Source organism: Budorcas taxicolor, chromosome 8, assembly GCF_023091745.1.
Source record: "Budorcas taxicolor isolate Tak-1 chromosome 8, Takin1.1, whole genome shotgun sequence".
Classification (NCBI taxonomy): Eukaryota; Metazoa; Chordata; class Mammalia; order Artiodactyla; family Bovidae; genus Budorcas; species Budorcas taxicolor.
In genome coordinates, this window is record NC_068917.1 from 43,676,750 (window position 1) to 43,699,500 (window position 22,751).

The window sequence follows — 22,751 nt, forward strand, 5'->3', positions numbered from 1 at the left end:
TTATATTTTAGAGCCTGTAAGTCCTATTGAATTATCCCAATGTTGAATGTAACTTTATAGACTTTTCAGGAGAAAAAGAAAATGAACAAATATCATAGGGACTATAGGAGGAAAATACAGGAGTTTCTTAGTGCAGGAATTGTTGCAAGTCATAGCAGTTGGTCCTCCATATTTGCAGATGCAGAATTTGAGGATACTGAAGGACTTCAGCATCCAGGGATTTTGGTATTTGTGGGGTTCCTGGAACCAATCCCCAAAGATGCTGAGGATACATTCCCTTCCCTTCTCTCAGTACTGAAAAATGAAGGCTTCTCTCTTGCAATATCATCACTTTTTATAATAACTAGTACTATATTAAATCCATAGAGTATTTAGCATACTTCATGAAATAGTTAATGTTTCATTTTAACGTAATGTTATGGCATATGTCTCAATGCATTTTCTACATTCTTGAGTTGAGTCTATTTGCTGTCTTGGGACAGCTTGCAGAGTTGTAGGGGCTAGAAATAGTTTGATATAAATGTGCCTCATATCGTCTAGTCACGAAAAGTGGTTGTTAGGTCAAGGACTTTATTAGAAGTGTCTAAATTGGTACACAGATTTCCCAATAGGGTAAACTTTATAGGAGAATTGTGAAGGTCAAATAACATGATCTATATACAAGTCCTTAAGAGGCATATTGCATTATAAAAAATGCAATAGTTATTACTTGCATTATCTCAAAAGCACTCCTTTGCTTAGAAGTCACAAGAGTTGAGGAAAGGACAGAACAATTTGGAATTGGTGCTGGACCAACACTAATGGTCCAGTACCAAGAAGGAAGTAGATACTGGGGCTATAGAAAGGATTTAAAGGGAAACATTAAGTGGGAAAGTCATTGGCACGTCTCTTTTACTCTGAACTGCTGTCAAACTCTTGCGTTGTTTTTGTAACATCTCTTGCGTCTATGGTTCATCCACAGGTTGCATTGACTCCACTGAGGGTAGGATCAAGCCTCATCCTTCTGTGTTGCAGGCACTGATAGCTTTAATTTACAGCTTTAGTCCCTTGTTCCTGAGCTTGTCCTTTAGTATGTGTCACACCACCTGAAAGACCTATGAACATAGACTGCTGGGTTCCACCCCCAGAATTTCTGATTCGCTAGGTCTGAGTGAGTCACAAGAATTAGATTTATTTTTTTTCCCTAAAAAGTTCTCAGGCGACACTGGGTGCTACTTGTCCAGGGACCATACTTTGAAACCCATTGTTCTGTATGATAAAGTGTGGGAATTTGACTTCTAGCAAAACATGATCTGAATTTTGACTGGTGGGAGTCACAATAAGAATTGCCCCTAATTAACTGGATGAGAGGAATCCTTTCACAATGTATACATGTAGCTAGTCACTATGATGTACACTTTAAATAGCTTACAATTTTACATATCAATTATACCTCAGTGAAGCTGAAATTTAAAAAGAAGTACTAAAAAATGAAGTGAATTTATCATGTGAAGACTGTGATAGAAATCTGTCCACAAAAGGTGACTTTATGGTATTGCTGACATGTTGTGTATTTATAATGATAAGTAGAATAATGCTACTCTGGTACTTACAGTTAAATAATTACAAAGATAATACAACTGAATGAAATAGTGGGGGAAATTTACCCTATAGTATATATTTCTGTTTCTTATTACAGAGACCCTATAGGTAGATATGAAGTGTGTCTTCCCACACCAGAACTATAATTGTACTGCTCATATTTTGGTTAAAAATAAGATCTTAAAACCACTCAACTGAAGAAAATTAAATTCTGATTCCCAGCCTGTACAGGGCAACATTTGTATGTATGCAGCTAAAATTAAGGACTGTATGTTTGCAGGCCACCTAATTTGGTGCTTCTGTTTTCCATATCTACTTATTCCCTTGTATTTATGTTGCTTTTCCATGCAAGATTAAGCTGAATTATTTGGTTTTATAATATGTACAGGTTTTTGCTGTAAAAATATTTTTGTGAGTGAACAAAAACAATTCCATACCCTTTAGGGAGGTGGAGAAGGTAGTGAAGCTGGATGATTGTATCAGTAGTTGTGCTCTCACTGGGTAAAGCCTAGGATTGTCTTTACACTGTTATTTCTCCTGTCTCTCATTTTATTTTATTTTGTTGGCATTCACATGGGGTGTGGGAAGGAAAGGTTGGCCCTACTTTGTAGTGTACCCCAACTAAGTCTTAGGAGGCAGATGGATGGCAAGATGGAGAATTCAGGATAGAATTTTGGAATGAGGAGCTAGTAGCGTCTGTGATTAGGATGCTTTGGGCCAAACTTCAGGGTCCACAGTTTTGCCTTTCTGCTCCAACTGAATTTACCTTCCAAGGAAAGAGAGATGAGGAACAGGTAGTTATATCTCTTTTGTGTGAAGAATAAAGGAAAAAGAAAGTAGACATTTTCAAGCTTTCTTTTTTTTTAACATTTGTTAGAGCACTGAAAATAAATGTTAAGAAGAGCATAAAACCCCGAAGTGAAGGACATCACTGCATTAGCTCAATATTACTTGTCATATTATTAACATAATACTAAGTGTCATATTATTAACAGTAATAAGGGAGCATATTGCAGGCATTGTATAAAGAGGATATGTGGAACTGACCCATTCTGGGCCACCAACAGCACTGACTCCAAAGACTGCCTTATATAAAGTGTCTTCCTCTATATCGTCAGAGGATTATCTGCCTGTTCAGGTGCCCTGGCCACATCTTGAACTATTAATGCTTCTCTAACAGTAACCATTGATCCATTGGAAGTTACAGCTGCCTTCCTGGGGCCCTAATTTTCCTACCTGAGTGTCAAGGCTCCTTTAGACTCACTTTCATGACGTTGTTTCTAGTTGCTCTCTGAGTTTTGCTTCTTGGACCCCAGTCATGTTCTCTCCTGGTGAACTTAGCTGCTCATATCTGGCTTCTACTCTGAGTCTCATCATCTCTGATTTCAGAGTTGAACTCCTACCTAGCCATATATTAAAAAGTCAGGGATTTATAATCTTTGTCAGAACCTTTCCCTGGGGATTTAATAAATGGCCCATTTCCACCTTATAGGAGAGACTACAAAAAGTAAAGTACCCAGTTGACCCTTGAACAATACAGGTTTGAACTGTGTGGCTCCATTCACACATGGGTATTTTTAGATAGTAAATACTTCCATACTACACGGCCTGTGGTTGGTTGACTCCTCAAATGTGGAGAAACTGCAGAGGCAACTGTAAGTTATACAATACCTGCATTGCTCAGGGGTCACTTATATTCACCATTGAAAAGCGAATAAACTCTCATCATTGCACCTAAGGGTTTGTTCCTCAGACACATTCACAGGGATGCTTATCAAGTTTTCTGAGAAATGGACTCACTTCATGAAAATGCATTGCATCCAGCTGCACCAGAATATTTTGCAACTGGTAAAACAATAATCTAGGTTCCGTATTTCTGAAGTACTAAGGCAGTTGGGAGTTCTACCTACACAAAAGGAAGGATGGACAGTATTTAGTGTCTCTTTTCTTAAGTTACATTATTGGTCACATTTGTGCAAGCCCCCTGATCACTGTGTAGGCAATCTATGCTCAAATAGGACATTTATAAGTGGAAATGTTACTTCTTCCTCTAACTCAAAATAATGTCCCTTTTACTGAGGTCAGTTACTGATCTGACATACATTAAATGGCATACAGAATGCTTAAAACATGCCTAATGCACAGTAAATGTTCAGCATCTGCAGTTATTATTGTTACTTTTATCCAAATACTAGAAAAATATATCTCTGTAAAGCAGATAGAAAACAGGTGCCAAAAATTACCCACCACTCACATTGTTTAAGAAATCGGGAAAGTATGGAAGCCTGAACAAATTGGAAATTTAATAAGCATCATTCAGCAGAATAAAAGAAAAACAAAATATAATCCTTTATATTTTATATTTCAGTAGTTTGCCCAGTAGTTTATATAGTGTTTTTAGTTAAGAAAATCTGCTGTAGTTCTGTAGAGAAAAAACAAACTGGAATCAGAAACCCACAGATTCACTTAGGTGGCAATGCCCCCAGAATCACAAAGTCAAAATTGTGTTTCAATGAGTACCCGTATTTGTGTATTCAAAAATAGCACGGTTTTTTTGTTTGTTTTGTTGTTTATAGACTGTATGCTATGGCAGAAAGAATGTGGGGCTACTGAGCCCCCATTCTACTTCTCTGCTCACTGAGTGTTTGCTTTGTAAATGCTACCTTTCCTCTTTGTAAAATGGTGATAAGGTTACTGATTCTGTAGGACTGTTGTGAGAATTAAGTGAGTTCACATACAAGAATTCAGTACACTGCCTGCAGCTGGTAGATAGATACTCAATCAGTGCTTTCTTCTTTTCCTTTCTCTCTGCTTCAAAGCTTAGAGAATTACTCACAAACCAAGCCTATGTCTGTGACAGGGACTAGGAGCTCTTCTACCCATTCCTCTTAGTACTGGGTGCTACTACTTGGAGTTTAGAAATTGTTGTCCTGAGATAAAGTATTGCTTCCAAGGAAAATTCAAGTCAAGTTGAGGACTCATAAAATTCCATATTCTAAGACCCAGCTTCAGATCTATACATTAGACTTTTTTTTCAGTTGCCATGAAGTTTAGAAGTACACTTAGGTTGGTCATACAGAGTGTTGATAAATCTGCCTGGTTGATAAATGAACTTAATCAGCTTTGAATCTGTGAGGGTAAAGTAGGTGGAGGAAACAAGAAATAGGATTGATGGCTTTGACCAGCCAATTTTATACAATCATCGTGTTGGCCTTGCTGAAGGATAACCTTGGTCCCTTCTGAAATCATTTTGTAAATAGACTCTCCCAGGATGTGTCATTTTTCTCAAAATACACTACAGGGTGTCTAGAAAACTATTCTTGACTATTAGCTTATCTCAACTTTCATTTCCATACTTCAAAAACAGTCCCCTAGACTTTTCACGCGGGTTCTTGGTAGTTAAAATGCAACGGCTAATGTATTACACTGGGGTCAACTCTGGCCTGCCTGCCTTCTGTTTTTGCATGGTCTGAGAACTCAGGAGGGTTTTAAGATTTTATATGTTAAATATAGAAAAGACTTTTAGCCTTTAGGTGAGAACAGTTGCTCAAAGAATTGAGGACATTGCCTCTTGCCTGCAAAGCCTAAAATGTTTACTAATTGGTCCTTTATGGAAAAGATTTGCCAACTCCTGCTTAATATTTACTTCTGGGACATTCATCAGTCACTGAGAGAGATCAGGGAAGCCTGTGACTTCCATGTATTTCATCATATTTTGTTTTAAAAGCCTTCCAGTACATGTAGGTTTTATTGATCCCTTTAATATTTTATATTTAGCAAATATTTTAGTAGTTTTCTAGATTATAAGTTTGAAGAGATTTTTGTACAGCCCAGTGCTTAAAACTGGTTACAGCAGAGCTGTTTTAGTTGAAGGGATCCAGACTACTTGTACTGCCCTTTGCCTAGCACCCCTAGTCCTCCCTTGGGCATTCTGTGGAATCCCAGATACAGTAGTTTTCAAATGAAGTTATTACCAGTTAAGTCTTCACGTTGCAAGCAAACACCTGCAGATTCAGCCTGGGCTATGTTTGGGAAGGTGGCCCAACATATTGGTAAACCCTGTCTAATGTGGCTCCCCCTTAGGAAGAAGCTGCCAGAAGATGGGCAATATTTGGTTCTTGTTCTCATGAGCCCAAGAATGACAGAGCCATGCGATGGAGTAGTCACAGTTTAATTCTACTCAAGTCTGTTTTTCTTAAAAAGAGAAAAGTCTCAGCCCCTTGAATACTCAGGATTAAGTTTCCTAAAATCCAGGTCTCTTGTTGATATAGTTAATGTCCAGAAGAAAGGCAAAAAGTGGCAATACTGAACTTTAGAAACCCATACAGTCACCTTCCAACAGGAAAGATACTTTCTTCCTCAAAAATACACCTTCTAGCAGCAACAGAGATGCTTGAAATTCATATAATTAAAGATTGAACCCTCCATTCCACAAGTAGATAAAAGCCTTTAAATTCCTTGAGAGAGGTTGTATGTGGCCATAAATTTAGGGTAACATATAAATGACTTATCAGAGCCTTATCTTGAAAGTAAAATAGGAGGAATCTGAAGGAAAATGGGAACAGTGTCCACTTCATGGACAGAGTGTGAAAAAAGAGAGAAGGGGTTTTCTGGAGTCATAACCAAACCAATTCTTCATCTATGCAGATTTTCTCAGGCCTAGTGATAGTTACAGGCTTTGGTTCCCCACTACAACACAGTTCCCCTAAAGGGCTATTGTGAAAAGGAGAGGTTTCCTGGGAGAGTTCAGAGTTGGTGAATCAGCTCTTGAGTTGGCTAGAATATTGCATTAAAAATTAGATTGGCTATCTGTGCTAAAAATCTGTTTCCAGAAAGCATTCTCTGTGAAATGTTTTCAGAGGAAACTCAGTGAGTGGAGTTGTCTTGGCAGTATCTGAAAGGGAGGAAACATCCTTTATGATCAGCATGGAACAGGTAGGAGATAGCTAAGGAATGAATAATGAAGAGTTGGAGAACTCAGTTTTTTTTTTTTTTTTTTTTTGGTAACTAAAACTTCAGCTTTTGTTACAAGTCAGACTTTATTTCCAAAAAGAAAAAGAAATGAGGAACATTCCTGTAAGAACGTCCAGGCATGGTCATTCATTCCTGCTCCATCTTTCTTCTTTCTGCTTGCTGATGCTGCTCAGAATGGGATAACTTAATACACAGAGGCAGTACTGGATTTTTCACGGATTAGTCTGAGTTGTTTGCTTGTTCAAGTTATTTTACTGATTTTCTGTGTAACTAACTTTCTGCAAGTGAATAAGTATGTAGGTTGAGAGGTGAAGGAAAGAAAGCTAAAGTATGAGATTTGAGGTTTTAGCTATGTCATAAATTGTCTCGCAAGACCGAAGAGGGCTGCATGAAATGTTGGTCCCAGAGCATTTGAGAGAGCTGCCAGATGCCTCTGTTCGACTTATAACTAACAGTCTTTGTTCTGAAATGCAGTTGTTTCAGATGCTTTCCCTAACATGAAGTTAATTACACCTGGTATTTCAGAAGGCTTGATGGTAACCTTTGGCATTTACATGGATGACATCAGCTGTTATCTTCTAGTTGTATCCTATGTATTCCAGAAAGACATGTAAGCATGTATCCTCTTCCAAACAAATAACGTCTTTCCTGGCTATAAATCCAGCTGCATGATGTGGAAATGTAATTGGGCAGCCTTCATAGATGTTTGGAGCTCATGTGGGAATATCTATTTGTAAGAGAACCTGAATATTCATGTAACTGTCCAGACATCAATAAATTCTCATTTTACCTTATTTATTTCTGTTCCCCAGTGAACAGCAGGGCTCTTCAGCTCAAAGTTAATAGGCATGTTCTTCAGAGATGTACCCTCTCTTACCTTAATAGAACATCTCCCTAACACATTTGTTTATCGGTTGCCAGGTAGCTCTCCCATCAGGTGACATGAGTGTGCTTTCTTTGTCTTAGCGCACCAGTGACAGTTACCACTGTTTGCCATCAATTAGCTTGGGGTAGCATGTCAAGGATGTACGGGTGGTGTCATTTTAGTCTGACAGCCACCCGATCTGGTTGAAAAGGGATTGTTTCATTATCCTCTTATCAGGGCTGCTGGATGATGATACTCTACACTGCAAAGCGGGAGGGGAAAAAAGACAGGCAGAAAGAATAGATTTTTAGAGACTGGCAATATTAAAATTATTCATGCCTCAAGGAGAAGGGAAAGATTAGAGAGCTGACTGGGCAAACCCTTAAGAAGCTTCTTTTTCCGAATACAGATGGATATGGAATGATGCCCTTCCTGATGGAGACAGAGAAGAAGCGGGGTGGAGCGGGGGGGGGTGGTGGGTGGTGCTGTGCCCAGACATTAGGAGGAAAGAAAAACAGGAACTAGCCCCTTCTACTCATAGGCAACCAGGCAGGGATTAGCTGCCCCCCTCTCCCATTTTCTAGTTAACCTCAGTAGCAAATGCAGCCTTCCAAGTGACCCTGCCAGGGCCTGTGCCTTGCTAGAAAACTCTGGCTTGTGGATTTAGGTCATGAAAGCATTTTCCGCTGAACAGCAGTGCAACTAAATTGTTTCATGGAGAAATGCAAAGAACTACAGAAGATATTGGGCCCCAGATTTTCATTATTGAGGATGAAAACTCCAGTCACCCACCCCCGCCTGTTTTTGTCATTTTATTCAGAATGACTGAGGGTAAGTTTTTTTATGTTGTTTTTTTTTTTAATTCTGAAAATTAACCATGGCTGGATCTTTATGCTTTTGGAGAAACAAACACAAAGAAGTGCTGAAAATGTAAAAATACTTCAAGATAAACTAAGCTTCAAGGGGGACAATTGTGTTGACATTTTAGTAACAGCCCATTTTCACTCCTTAACGAAGTGCAGTCATGCATGAAAATAACTTGTTATCTTTTAAACTGAAACACATTACGGGTTGTAACTCAAAGGTGTGTATTACTCATGAAAAATAAAGTGCAACGTTTTAACCCTATGAGGATTCTTTCACAGGCCCTGAACCTTTATAGTAACTTGCATTAGAAAAATGAAACAAAAATACTTATTATTAGAGAATATGATATACATACTCTCCTGCACTTTAAAATGACTCTGGTTCACAGTTTGTATTTGTATGCATCTTTAGGTAAGAGGCCATTCTTCATTGGAGATTTACCATTTTAGAGCAACATATGCCTTTGTCTTGGAGAAGGCAATGGCACCCCACTCCAGTGCTCTTGCCTGGAGAACCCCATGGACAGAGGAGCCTGGTAGGCTGCAGTCCATGGGGTCACAGAGAGTCGGACACTACTGAGCTACTTCACTTTCACTTTTCGCTTTCATGGATTGGAGAAGGAAATGGCAACCCACTCCAGTGTTCTTGCCTGGAGAATCCCGAGGAGGGGGGAGCCTGGTGGGCTGCCGTCTCTGGAGTCACACAGAGTCAGACACGACTGAAGCAACTTAGCAGCAGTAGCAGCATGCCTTTGTCTTCCCCATCCTATTAATTATAGAATTAATTACAGCAACATAAATAGCCAAGGAATGGAATCAATGATTTGTTGAGCACTTATCGATGGTCCACACACTGTGCCAAGTGTTTTCTATATATTATATAATTATCCTCACCATCCTGTGACATATTATCCTTACTCAAGATGAAGAAACAGAGCTTAGGTTAAGTGACTTGCCCAAGACACCTTGCTAGTAATTGGTAAAGCTCAGATTGAAACCCAGGCTCACCTGACCCACAGTGTATATTCTTTATTCCTTTAATAACCACCCTAACACTATCTGTACCAAGTGCCCAATTTCTGGTGAGCCCGAAGGAGCTAAAATTTTCACTGCAGTTCAGCTGTTTCCCAAATCCTTCCCAGGTTCAAATTTCTCCTGCAGGGAACCTTGGAGAGGAAAGAGAAAGACAAGACTGAGCTTACCATATGAATGGGGCCTCTAATGCTTTTTAATATCTCTGTGAAAGCAGCTTACCCCCTGTACCCAGACCCTGGATACAATGCCCTGGAGATGAGAGGTAAGTCCATACCTCTTCCCGTGTACCAGCCACTAAGCATTAAATGTCATTGCTCAGTGTCCCAGCATTCCTTTGACAATGATTATAAGAGAATTCACAGTTTGTGCATAGGTTCCCCCTTTCCTATGAGAGTAGGCCCTCTATGAAGTGCAGCACCATGACTTTTCAAGTAATCACAAATGACTCCAAAAGCAGATTTACTATAAGTTCTTAGTGACAACAGATCTGCCCAGCAAATCTCTTCTTCATGTATCATTGACAGAGACAGTGGCCTTACAGCCCACAACAGAAAACATCACGCTCGCTTGTGGGAACAGGTGCATACATCTGATCATTCATGAACAACCCCTCCCTGCCTTCTTTCTTTCCCCATCAGTGGATCGACATGCTCCTGACAAGCATCTGAAATCTTTATTTCAGAAAAAAGCACATCTCCTACCAGCTGTTTGTTTTCCAAACCAAATAATTCAGTTAATTTCTTGCCTAAGTTAATTTTCAGAGCTAGAAATTTTCTCTCAGCTATGTTGAGGTCTCTTTAAGTGCTTTGAGGGTAGGTAGAAACAAAAATGGGAATATACTTTTTGACCTGTAATCAGCATTTTGGTGGTTAAAGCTATGCATATGCATTGCGTGTGTGGGGGAAAGTGCCTAGGGATTTCACACAGCCTTTACAAATGGAGTGTGCAGGAATTCTGATACAGTATCAACACTCTTATGCCTTTCTGTAGGGACTTTTTTTTGCATTCATCCTTCATTTGAGAGGCAATATAGTATGATGGTTACAGGCATGTGTTCTGAAATCAGGTTTCCCAGGTTTGAATTCCAGGTCCACTACTTATGAGCCACATGACCTGTGCCAGGTAACCTAAACAGGAGAAATTGGAGAAAAGTTTGCAAAGTACTGAATAGGTGTTAACTATTGAAACTGGGGTGTGAGGCAGACAAGAAGATGAAATACAGCAGAGCTATGGTCCAACACCGACTGCTCAAAGTGCAGTCTGCTGACCAGCAGCCTCAGCATTGCCTGGGACTTTGGGAACTTAATAGAAATTCAAAATCTCAGCACTCATTGCCTCCAAGACCTAGTGAATCCAAATCAATACTTTTCCCTGGTCATTGGTTTGCAAATTAAAGCTTGAAAAGCAGGATTCTAGTTGCCCATATAGTTTTGAACAGGAATGTGCCCTCCAGTTGACTGTTTTAAACACCTAAGCCTGACAAGGGAGATCTTCTTCCCTGCCTTCTAAAATGATGAAAACCTAGTCACCAAACAATGCCTATGGAAGTTTCCCTGGCTCTGGCAATGGGCCCGAAACAAGTAGATTTCATTTCAGAATGCTGTGAACGCCTTGCCTGCCTCCAGTCACACAGTGAATACATGACAACTGAAGAATTCCCAGGGGTGTCCTGTCCATACCCATTAGACATAAAGATTAATTGTTTTCATTTGGGTACAGAGAGCGAGCTGCCTATTAACCCAAACTAAACTGAGCTTGTTAAAGGCTCAGGCCTAGAATGCCATGGTCCCGGTAGCTGGTGAGATGACATCTGGGGACCACATAGATAACACATGCTGCTTTGTCAAAATTAAGAAGCCCAACTGAGTCATCTCCACCTACCTCTATAAGGAAATGGGATGAGGGACTTTGGTGAGCTAAGCCCCAGAGAGAAAGCAAGCCTAAAGTAGCAGGGAGGCCAGCTGCTGGTCCTCTGCTGGAAGAAGGGCTCACAAATTCATCTCAAGACCAAGCTTTTATTTCCTTGGGGAGTCCACCATCTCTTAATCACAAAAGCAATAAGAATTTCCAATATGTTCCTCTGCCATGCCTAATCAGTTGTTCCAGCTGCCAGTCATCAGCACGGTCTAGGGGCTCACCTAAAAGCCCTCTTCCAGCGCTGAAATCAACACTGACCCCTGAGGTGATGCCCCTGTAGGTAGCCTGTGTGTGCTGGTTTATTTGATTACAACAGTTTTGTTAATATTGCCCTGGATGCTCTAGGGTTCCGTTCTCTTCCTTAGGCTTTGATTGATAGGCCTCATTGTATGCCCATTAGTAGAGTTTGGAAAATCATTCTGAGTGTGTGTGGAAGGAAATTTTTCCTTTTGCAAATGACCTTACCCTTGCACTCTAACATAGAGATTATCTTCCCTAGGTTAAAAAAAAATCACTTGGCAAAGCTCAAGCATTTGTCGGTGTTTGTTGTAGTGGGCTGGTCTATGTGAAGTTCTCAGGTATTTGAGACATTAAGAGATCAGCACTTGCCTGGTCCATAGTGAAGTGAAAGTCAGTCAGTCATGTCCGACTTTCTGCAGCCCCATGGACTGTCCATGGAATTCTCCAGGCCAGAATACTGGAGGTGGTAGCCTTTCCCTTCTCCAGGGGATCTTCCCAACCCAGGGATCAAACCCAGGTCTCCCGCATTGCAGGCAGATTATTTATCAGCTGAGCCACAGGGAAGCTCAAGAACACTGGAGTGGGTAGCCATTCCCTTCTTCAGGGAATCTTCCCGACCCAGGAATTGAACCAGGGTCTCCTGCATTGCAGGCAGATTCTTTACCAACTGAGCTATCAGGGAAGTCCATAGGGGCTAGAAAATTGTGTTTGAATGAATGAAATAATATTCTTATACCACAGTGAGTTTAGAATCCTGGATGAATGACTTTGATAGCTAGAAATAGAAGTCTCTGATAGAAGTCTCTGTAGGATGCGTTTCCTATGCCATAGTGGAAGTATCTGAGAAATGTGGATCTTTGAGAGAGTTCAAGGGCAATCCTACTGAAGCCATCACTACCTGACCCCAAAGTTGTGTCCATTTTATATTAAAATATGTGAGTTGGGATTTAGATAAACATTGCAAAGCCATGCTCTATAGTTCTGTTCAGTCGCTCAGTCACATCCTACTCTTTTCTACCCCATAGACTGCAGCTTGCCAGGCTTCCCTGTCCATCACCAACTCCCAGAGCTTGCTCAAACTCATGTCCATCAAGTCAGTGATGCCATCCAACCATCTCATCCGATCGTCCTCTTCTCCTCCTGCCTGCAATCTTTCCCAGCATCAGGGTCTTTTCAAATGAGTCAGTTCATTGCATCAGGTGGCCAAAGTATTGGAGTTCCAGCTTCAGCATCAGTCCTTCCAATGAATTTTCAGGAATGATTTCCTTTAGGATTGAAGTTTGATCTCCTTGTAGTCCAACACCACAGTTCAAAAGCATCAATTCTTCGGCATCCAGCCTTCTTTATTGTCCACCTCTCACATTCATACACAACTACTGGAAAAACCCTAGCTTTGACTAGATGGACCATTGTTGGCAAAGTAATGTCTCTGCTTTTTAATATGCTGTCTAAGTTTGTCATAGCTTTTCTTCCAAGGAGCAAGCATCTTTTAATTTCATGGCTGTGGTCACCATCTGCAGTGATTTTGGAGCCCAAGAAAAGAAAGTCTGTCACTGTTTCCATTATTTCCCCATCTGTTTGCCATGAAATGATGGGACTGGATGCCATGATCTTAGTTTTCTGAACGTTGAGTTTTAAGCCAGCTTTTCCACTCTCCTCTTTCACTTTCATCAATAAGCACACTACTTCCTCTTCACTTTCTGCCATAAGGGTGGTGTCATCTGCATATCTGAAGTTATTGATATTTCTCCCAGCAATCTTGATTCCAGTTGTGCTTCATCCAGCTTGGCATTTCGCAGGATGTACTCTGCATATAAGTTAAATAAGCAAGATGACAATATACAGCCTTGACGTAATCCTTTCCCAATTTGGAACCAGTCTGTTATTCCATGTCTGGTTCTAACTGTTGCTTCTTGACCTGCAGAAAGGTTTCTCAAGAGGCAGGTCAGGTGTTCTGGTATTCCCATCTCCTTAAGAATTTTCCACAGTTTGTTGTGATCCACACAGTCAAGGCTTTAGTGTAGCCAATGAAGCAGAAGTAGATGTTTTTCTGGAATTCTCTTGCTTTTTCTATGATCCAACAGATGTTGGCAATTTGATCTCTGGTTCCTCTGCCTTTTCTAAATCCAGCTTGACCATCCAGAAGTTTTAGGTTCATGTACTATTGAAGCCTGGCTTGGAGAATTTTGAACATTACTTTGCTAGCGTGTGAGATGAGTGCAATTGTGCAGTAGTTTAGACACTCTTTGGCATTGCCTTTCTTTGGGATTGGAATGAAAACTGATCTTTTCCTGTCCTGTGGTCACTGCTGAGTTTTCCAAATTTGCTGGCATACTGAATGCAGCACTTTAACAGCATTGTCTTTTAGGATTTGAAATAGCTCAAATGGAATTCCATTACCCCCACTAGCTTTGTTTGTGGTGATGCTGCCTAAGGCCCCCTTGACTTTGCACTCCAGGATATCTGACTCTAGGTGAGTGATCACACCATCATGGTTATCTGGGCCGTTAAGATCTTTTTTGTATTTCTTGAGTTCTTTTGTATATTCTTGCCACCTCTTCTTAGTATCTTCTGCTTCTGTTAGGTCCATACTGTTTCTGTCCTTTATTGTGCCTGTCTTTGCATGAAGTGTTCCCTTGGTAGCTCTAATTTTCTTAAAGAAATCTCTAGTCTTTCACATTCTATTGTTTTCCTCTATTTCTTTTCATTATTCACTTAGGAAGGCTACCTTATCTCTCCTTGCTCTTCTTTAGAACTCTGCATTCAGATGGGTTTATCTTTCCTTTTCTCCTTTCCTTTCACTTCTCTTCTTTCCTCGGGTATTTATAAGGCCTCCTCAGAGAACCATTTTGCCTTTTTGCATTTCTTCTGTTGGGGGTGGTTTTGATGACTGCCTCCTAGATAATGTTACACACCTCCATCCATAGTTCTTCAGGAACTCCATTGGATCTAATCCCTTGAATCCATTTGTCACTTCCACTGTATAATCCGAAGGGATTTGATTTATGTCATACCTGAATGGTCTAGTGGTTTCCCCTACTTTCTTCAATTTAATTCTGAATTTTGCAATAAGGAGTTCATGATCTGAACCATGAACTGCTATGATGGATTATCCATCATAGTCAATAAAAGAGTCCAAAATGCACTAAGGTAAGGTGAAGTCACTCAGTCGTGTCCGACTCTTTGCGACCCTGTGGACTGTAACCTACTAGGCTTCTCCGTCCATGGGATTCTCCAGGCAGGAATACTGGAGTGGATTGCCATTTCCTTCTCCAGGGAATCTTCCTGACCCAGGGATTGAACCCGGGTCTCCCGCATTGGAGGCAGACGCTTTAACCTCTGAGCCACCAGGGAAGCCCACCACAAAAAAGTGAAAGTCACTCAGTCTTTGAGACCCATGGCCTATACAGTCCATGAATTCTCCAGGCCAGAATACTGGAGTGGGTAGCCTTTCCCTTCTCCAGGGGATCTTCCCAACCCAGGGATCGAACCTAGGTCTCCTGCATTGCAGGCAGATTCTTAACCAGCTGAGCCACCAGTACTTGAATGTAATCTCAAAAATGACAGAATGATCTCTGTTTATTTCCAAGGCAAACCATTCAATATCACGGTAATCCAAGTCTATGCCCTGACCAGTAACACTGAAGAAGCTGAAGTTGAACAGTTCTATGAAGACCTATAAGACCTTCTAGAACTAACACCCAAAAAAGATGTTCTTTTCATTATAGGGGACTGGAATGCAAAAGTAGGAAGTCAAGAGACACCTGGAGTAACAGGCAAATTTGGCCTTGGAGTACAGAATGGAGCAGGGCAAAGGGTAATAGAGTTCTGCCAAGAGTATGCACTGGTCATAGCAAACACCCTCTACCAACAACACAAGAGAAGACTCTACATGTGGACATCACCAAAGGTCAACACCAAAATCAGATTGATTATATTCTTTGCAGCCAAAGATGGAGAAGCTCTATACAGTCAGCAAAAACAAGACCAGGAGCTGACTGTGGCTCAGATCACGAACTCCTTATTGCCAAATTCAGACTTAAATTAAAGAAAGTGTGGAAAATCACTAGACCATTCAGGTATGACCTAGATCAAATCCATTATGGCTATGGAGTAGAAGTGAGACATAGATTTAAGGGACTAGATCAGATAGACAGAGTGCCTGATGAACTATGCATGGAGGTTCGTGACATTGTATAAGAGACAGGAATCAAGACCATCCCCAAGAAAAAGATGTGCAAAAAAGCAAAATGGCTGTCTGAGGAGGCCTTACAACTAGCTGTGAAAAGAATGGAAGTGAAAAGCAAAAGAGAAAAGGAAAGATATACCCATCTGAATGCAGAGTTCCAAAGAATAGCAAGGAGAGATAAGAAAGCCTTCCTTAGCGATCAATGCAAAGAAATAGAGGAAAATAATAGAATGGGAAAGACTAGAGATCTCTTTAAGAAAATTAGAGATACCAAGGGAACATTTCATACAAAAATGGGCTCAATAAAGGACTGAAATGGTATGGACCTAACAGAAGAGGAAGATATTAAGAAGAGGTGGCAAGGATACAAAGAAGAACTATACAAAAAAGATCTTCACGACCCAGATAATCATGATGGTGTGATCACTTACACTCACCTAGAGCCAGACATCCTGGAATGTGAAGTCAAGTGGGCCTTAGGAAGCATCACTATGAACAAAGCTAGTGGAGGTGATGGAATTCCAGTCGAGCTATTTCAAATCCTAAAAGATGTTGCTGTGAAAGTGCTGCACTCAATATGCCAACAAACTTGGAAAACTCAGCAGTCACAACAGGACTGGAAAAGGTCAGTTTATATTCCAATCCCAAAGAAAGGCAATGCCAAAGAATGCTCAAACTACCGCACAATTGCATTCATCTCACACTCTAGTAAAGTAATGATCAAGTTTCTCCAAGCCAGGCTTCAGCAGTACGTGAACCGTGAACTTCCAGATGTTCAAGCTGGGTTTAGAAAAGGCAAAGGAACCAGAGATCAAATTGCCAACATCCGCTGGATCGTCAAAAAAGCAAGAGAGTTTCAGAAAAACACCTATTTCTGCTTTATTGACTATGCCAAAGCCTTTGACTGTGTGGATCACAGTACACTGTGGAAAATTCTGAAAGAGATGGGAATACCAGACCACCTGACCTGCCTCTTGAGAAATCTGTATGCAGGTCAGGAAGCAAGAGTTAGAATTGGACATGAAACAACAGACTGGTTCCAAATAGGAAAAGGAGTATGTCAAGGCTGTATATTGTTACCCTGCTTATTTAACTTATATGCAGAATACATCATGAGAAACACTGGGCTGGAAGAAGCACAAGCTGGAATCAAGATTGCTGGGAGCAATATCAATAACCTCAGATATGCAGATGACACCACCCTTATGGCAGAAAGTGAAGAAAAACTAAATAGCCTCTTGATGAAAGTGAAAGAGGAGAGTGAAGAAGTTGGCTTAAAACTCAACCTTCAGAAAACTAAGATCATGGCATCTGGTCCCATCATTTCATGGCAAATAGATGGGGAAACAGTGGAAAACAGTGGCCGACTTTATCTTTTTGGGCTCCAAAATCATTGCGGATAGTGATTGCAGCCAAGAAATTAAAAGACACTTACTCCTTGGAAGGAAAGTTATGAGCAACCTAGATAGCATATTCAAAGGCAGAGAGAGACTTTACCTTGCCAACAAAAGTCCGTCTAGTCAAGGCTCTGGTTTTTCCAGTGTTCATGTAAGGATGTGAGAGTTGGACTATAAAGAAAGCTGAGTGCCACAGAATTGATGCTTTTGAACTGTGGTGTTGGAGAAGACTCTTGAGAGTCCCTTGGACTGCAAGGAGATCCAATCATTCCATCCTAAAGGAGATCAGCCCTGGGTGTTCACTGGAAGGACTGATGTTGAAGCTGCAACTCCAGTACATTGGCCACCTGATGCAAAGAGCGGACTCATTTGAAAAGACCCTGATGCTTGGAAAAATTGAGGGCAGGAGGAGAAGGGGATGACATGGTTGTGGATGAGATGGTTGGATGGCATCACCGACTCAATGGACATGGGTTTGGGTGGACTCCAGGAGTTGGTGATGGACAGGGAGGCCTGGCGAGCTGCACTTCATGTAGTCGCAGAGAGTCGGACACGACTGAGCGACTGAACTGAACTGAACTGAACTGATCTGTGCCACAATTCTATAGTTAATTCCTCCATGTCTCTGGTGATTATTTTTGTCTCAGGCAGTATCCACAAACATTGCCTTGAACTCTGCATGCAAAGTACTCTGTGTCAATACTGAATTATAAGCTTCTACAAAATTGTCTAAGCAGAATAGAATTTGTTTTATACTTCACATTCTATCTGTTAGAATATAAAGGCAAATCACAGGTTTCCTTTTGCTGACAGGTAATTTCTTATACCCTACCTAAGAAACTGTTCCATATACTTTCTTTACCAGCTGAGGGAAACCCATACACTTTCTTTAATATGCTTCAAATTAAACCCTAAAGCCTCCCTTCCTTATTCTTATGGGGTCCCCAGTCAAAGGGTCTCTGCCTATTTCAAGCCAGTCACTGGCTATAGCAGTGAATGGAAGGGCTGTGGATGTATGTTTTAACTGTTGATCAGTGTACACATGACTTCAGCACATCTGGAGGGCAAGTTTCTGAGCCTTCAAACCTAAACCATATACACCTCTTACGTTCCGTCTCACATTCCCTTCACTACCTGTCCCTACCTATGGCCATTGCTATGGCAACCAAGCATAACTTGGCAGCACCTCCCCTCAATTGCACTAGTTTTCTGTCCTCAGGCTTCCCTGATGCCCTGATATTGGGCATCTATGAGAACTTTTAACCACTGTGGTACATGTACCTACTTGGAAGTGTGAGAGAAGTAATACCCTTTACCAGTGGGGAACAGGAGTTGGTGGATGGATGTTCCTTTTTGTCCTTGTCCTGTTCATGGAACCCAGGATGGTCTCCAATGGCATTTAGTAAATGAAGATGGTGTTCATCTTCATTTACTAAATAAACATGAATGATGCATTGGAGACAGTAGGCACCAAGAGTATCTGGTTCCCTAGTCTATCCCAAAACCTGGCTCAGTGTCTGTCACATGGTAGGTACCCCATAAATACTTGTGGAATAATTGGCTGCTGAGAGATAAGTGAGAAGAACGCAAGTCACTCTATGCACACAGCAAAAATACTGGAATAAGTTCAGAAAGGTAGAGGATATGACAGGCAAAAAGCACAGTAGCATAAATTGCTATGACATATTTGAGGTGTGGTCAGTTGTCTGATTTGGCCAGAGATTAGGGCACGTTTGGAGGCCACAAATAAGATAGTGTATTAGAGATTTGGACACCATTTGATGCTGTATCCTAAGAAGTCTCAGTATTTTGGTACAATGATTTATAGAGATCTGTTCCCCTTATTCAGCTGCAACCTCCTCAAGGACAGGAACCCACATATAGTAGAGTGGCTAGCATGTAGCAGACACCAAATAAACGTTGAATTAAAAAAAGTAATGGTTGGAGGATGGGTAGATGGTTGCATGATCGATGGATCATTGGGCCTGGCTATTAAGTGGGCTGAAGGAGAGGACCTTAAACAGGCCTGACTTTCAATGTGTGGCAGGCTACACACAATACCAAATTTCCCAGCCTATTTCATTGCAGCTAATGCAAAAAAACAAAGCTAATATCGCTAAGGTAGACCTTTGGGAAGCAGCACATTTTCTATCGAAACACAGAGCAGAGCGTGGAGTGTGCATACCAGATTTCTCTGTTACTCATGGGTTGGAAACAGCAAGGCAGCACTTGCCTGTGATAAACACACACACACACACACACACACAAACCCCTCCAGGGGATAATAAGTGATGGGTGCATTCAGCAGGTACAACAAAATAAATAGGAGAGTTCACGTTTCCACATTAAGGCACACAAAAAAATTGATTGTGTTTTCACAGTGTCTCTGTGACCTCTTATTATTCCATTAGTTTTTGGAATAGTATATAAAACACCAAGCTTCATGCTGACAAACCCCGTATTGAAACTATTGCCACAGTCAATCCAAACAGCCTTCTCCCGTGGGTAAAATTATTATTTGGAATACAAGCAGAATGTGGTTGCCTGAGCTAGCTGAGCATAAATGAGGTAGTGATTCATAAGGTGACTAGCGAGTTTGCAAATGTGCGGCTTTTCTGGAGGCTGACGTGCAGCAGAAGCTCTGCATTGCCCTTTTGAGCTGGTAAGCATTTTCTAGTCTCACCACCTCTTCAAGACCTGGAAGACAGTGGAGGATGCAGGCGTCTGAGGACAGAAGTCAACCTGACACAATGCTGACTTACCAAAAATAAAACCTTCAAATCAGATCACACTCCTGTCAGTAGCTTTTTGAGCGGGAAGATGATAATTCTGCTTCTTCACATGTTCCTTTAAGTACTTGAACTTTTATTCCATTGGATTACACTTTTGGGGGCTGGGTCATCTGGGGTATTAATTCTGTCCTGGAGAGGTTGGAGAAAAGTGTGCTGGTCTAAAAATACAGCTCCTGAACTTCTAAACCTTCAAATCTCTTTGATTATGTGGCTTCTTTTTCTGAAACCTGAACCTGATTTTTCAAATTTTTTGAAATCCATTTATTCTTTGATATCAGTAGAGTAAGTTCCAAAAGAGCAGAGATGGGTATAAAGCTCTGCAGAGCTTTGTATAGAGAAGGCAGTTAGAGTCAGCATAATGATGCTGCTATTATTGCAGCATAATGAGATATCTGCTGAGTGGGTCCGAACATGGAGAGAGCCCCTCTGATAATGATAGACTCTGAAAGTGACAGGCCCCAGTTTCTTCTGTGATAGCGTACCAATTAGCTGATCTAAATGGGTACGTATTTAAGTTTGAGGTCATGTACAGTTCCCAAAGGCTAGACTGCCCTCAAGAATGAGGCTGTAACTGACTCTCTGTGTGATAACAGACAACAGCGGGAGAAGATCCCCGAGGCCCCTTTTCCATATTTTGTGGTTTTGGGAGAGGACTCATTTTTGATAAAGACTGGGTATATTTATTCATCAAACCATTGGGAAATGACCAGGGTCAGTTAGACTCTCAAGTTAAAAGAATGTAGGGTCCTGCAGTGGTACTAGGATCAGGGGAAGCTCTGTTCTCAATTACATTGATTTAGGAGAAGGCAATGGCACGCCACTCCATTACTCTTGCCTGGAAAATCCATGGACCGGGGATCCTGGTGGGCTGCAGTCCATGGGGTCGCTAAGAGCCGGACACGACTGAGCGACTTCACTTTCACTCTTCACTTTCATGCATTGGAGAAGGAAATGGCAACCCACTCCAGTGTTCTTGCCTGGAGAATCCCAGGGATGGGGAAGCCTGGTGGGCTGCCGTCTCTGGGGTCGCACAGAGTCGGACACGACTGAAGTGACTTAGCAGCAGCAGCAGCAGTGACAGGGAGGCTGGGAGTGACCCACAGCACCTCGCTGCGGCGCCAAAAAAAGGAGGGACGCCTATGTTGTGTCCTTCTGGGTCAGCAGACCGGACACTCTGTTACCTGATTCTCATCCCCTGTGACTGAGAAGTGCAAATACAGAGACCTGCGCCCAGGTACAAACATTACAAGATGGACTAATTACACAGTGTCCAGACAGGGCCCTTGCCGGGCAGGGCAGCTGTTATGAGACAAACCATGAGCGTCAGCCTGGAGTGAGCAGACATGAACTCCTCAAGCAACAGTAAAGGCGCATTAGCCAGGAACCTGTTCCACCATGAAAACAGAAGCTGTGTATATCCAGTAAGGGGAGAACTGTTCCCTTAAAACCACCAAGAGGAAAACAAACAAGCCCCTAAAATATGCTTGCTGTCAGCCTTCAGTATTCAAAAAGCATGCACTTCATTTGGGGTGCAGCCTGATGCTTGTTCTCCCTTGATTTCAGCTTCCATTTTCTCCAGCAATCACTCAAGCCGAAGCGGAACAGCTGCTGGGGCCGTGCCACCCCCACATCCTGTCAGTCACCCTTCTCCGGGACATACTGTACAGGGGAGCCCCCACAACCCCTCCTCCCAGTTACCTCCACTCGCAGCTGTGGACTCCGGAGCTGAGAGGTAAGGCCATCTGTCTCTCTTCTAATAGGTGGTGCCGCTAAACCTCTCTCCACCGAGAAGAGCTTTGACAGTTGCTGAATTTTATTAATAATCCATTGGTGGGTTGAATTACACAAAGGTGACATTTTAAAAGTACATACACAGAGCACGTGAATCAAATACCTCATTATCTGTTTAATTTTCCATGGGGGAAAAAATGAAGATACTGGTAATAATCAACCAAAGTGTCTGATACTGACCAAACAGATCAGAATTTTCTTGTCTTTCCTTAGTTTGTTTCAGGGACTCAGTTTTAAGGTAATGTCTCTATAGATTGAAATGCTTTCCAGATGTAAGTTGGTGCCTTCAGAACCATAGATCAGTAGCGTTATCTTAAGAGTACAGCATAAAACGGCACAGGATTTTAAATGCAAAGAAGAAAGGGGCCGTTCACTGAATACTTTGTGTTGATACCACCCTTGTAAAGAGTTTCTGAAAGAAAATTTTTAAATTGTGACATTTAGGTCCCTTTCTTTGGACTGCCCAGCTGTCTTGTGGTATTACAGTATGCCACTCTTTCCATTCTCTCCACTTTTCATCTGGCTTGAATTGAGCTATGGAGGGGTTACTCCTAAATATCCACAGGGGAAAAAGTTCTTGTGGGTACCTCTATGCAATCCTGGAGTAGTAGACATTAGGTGGACAAAATAATGGGTTGAATAGGCAATAAGAATAAAGTTTTGAATCTTTGATGTCACCAGCAACCTGTGGTTTTGTTGGTGCTGGCCTGGTCTAGGAGTTTTTTAATGTGTTAAGTCCACTGAGCCACATTCTAATAATGTATGCCTACTGTTTATTAATACATCTGTTCATTCAAGAAGCATCCTTTGAGTCCTTGGTAGAGAAGGAATTCAAGTGACAAGATAATAAAGTAATTAAGACTTGAATCAGGGGGGAGAACCAGGGAAAATAAGAAGGAGGTTATTGTAGGAGTCTTTGTGAACAATATAAAGACGTGAACTAAAATAAAGAAATAAGATGGGGAGTTTATTCAAGGGCTATTAGGATATAGAATCACTAATTATTAATGTATGTGTGGGGCAAAGAAGAAGGACCAGAATTCATTCTTGAGTTTTATCCCAAGACATCAAGGTGGAAAATGGTGCCATTAACACAGGAAAAGA

At 41.4% G+C, this 22,751-nt stretch overlaps 1 protein-coding gene across 6 annotated transcripts in view; it reads left to right on the forward strand.

Annotated features, from left to right (window-relative positions):
• Positions 1-22,751, forward strand: part of GLIS3 (GLIS family zinc finger 3) — a 493,388-nt gene that overhangs the window by 413,622 nt on the left and 57,015 nt on the right. For all 6 annotated transcript variants that reach the window (XM_052644747.1, XM_052644745.1, XM_052644746.1 and 3 more), the window contains one exon: positions 21,420-21,588. In XM_052644747.1, the coding sequence (XP_052500707.1) occupies positions 21,420-21,588 (169 nt within the window). The remainder of the gene's footprint in view (positions 1-21,419; positions 21,589-22,751) is intronic.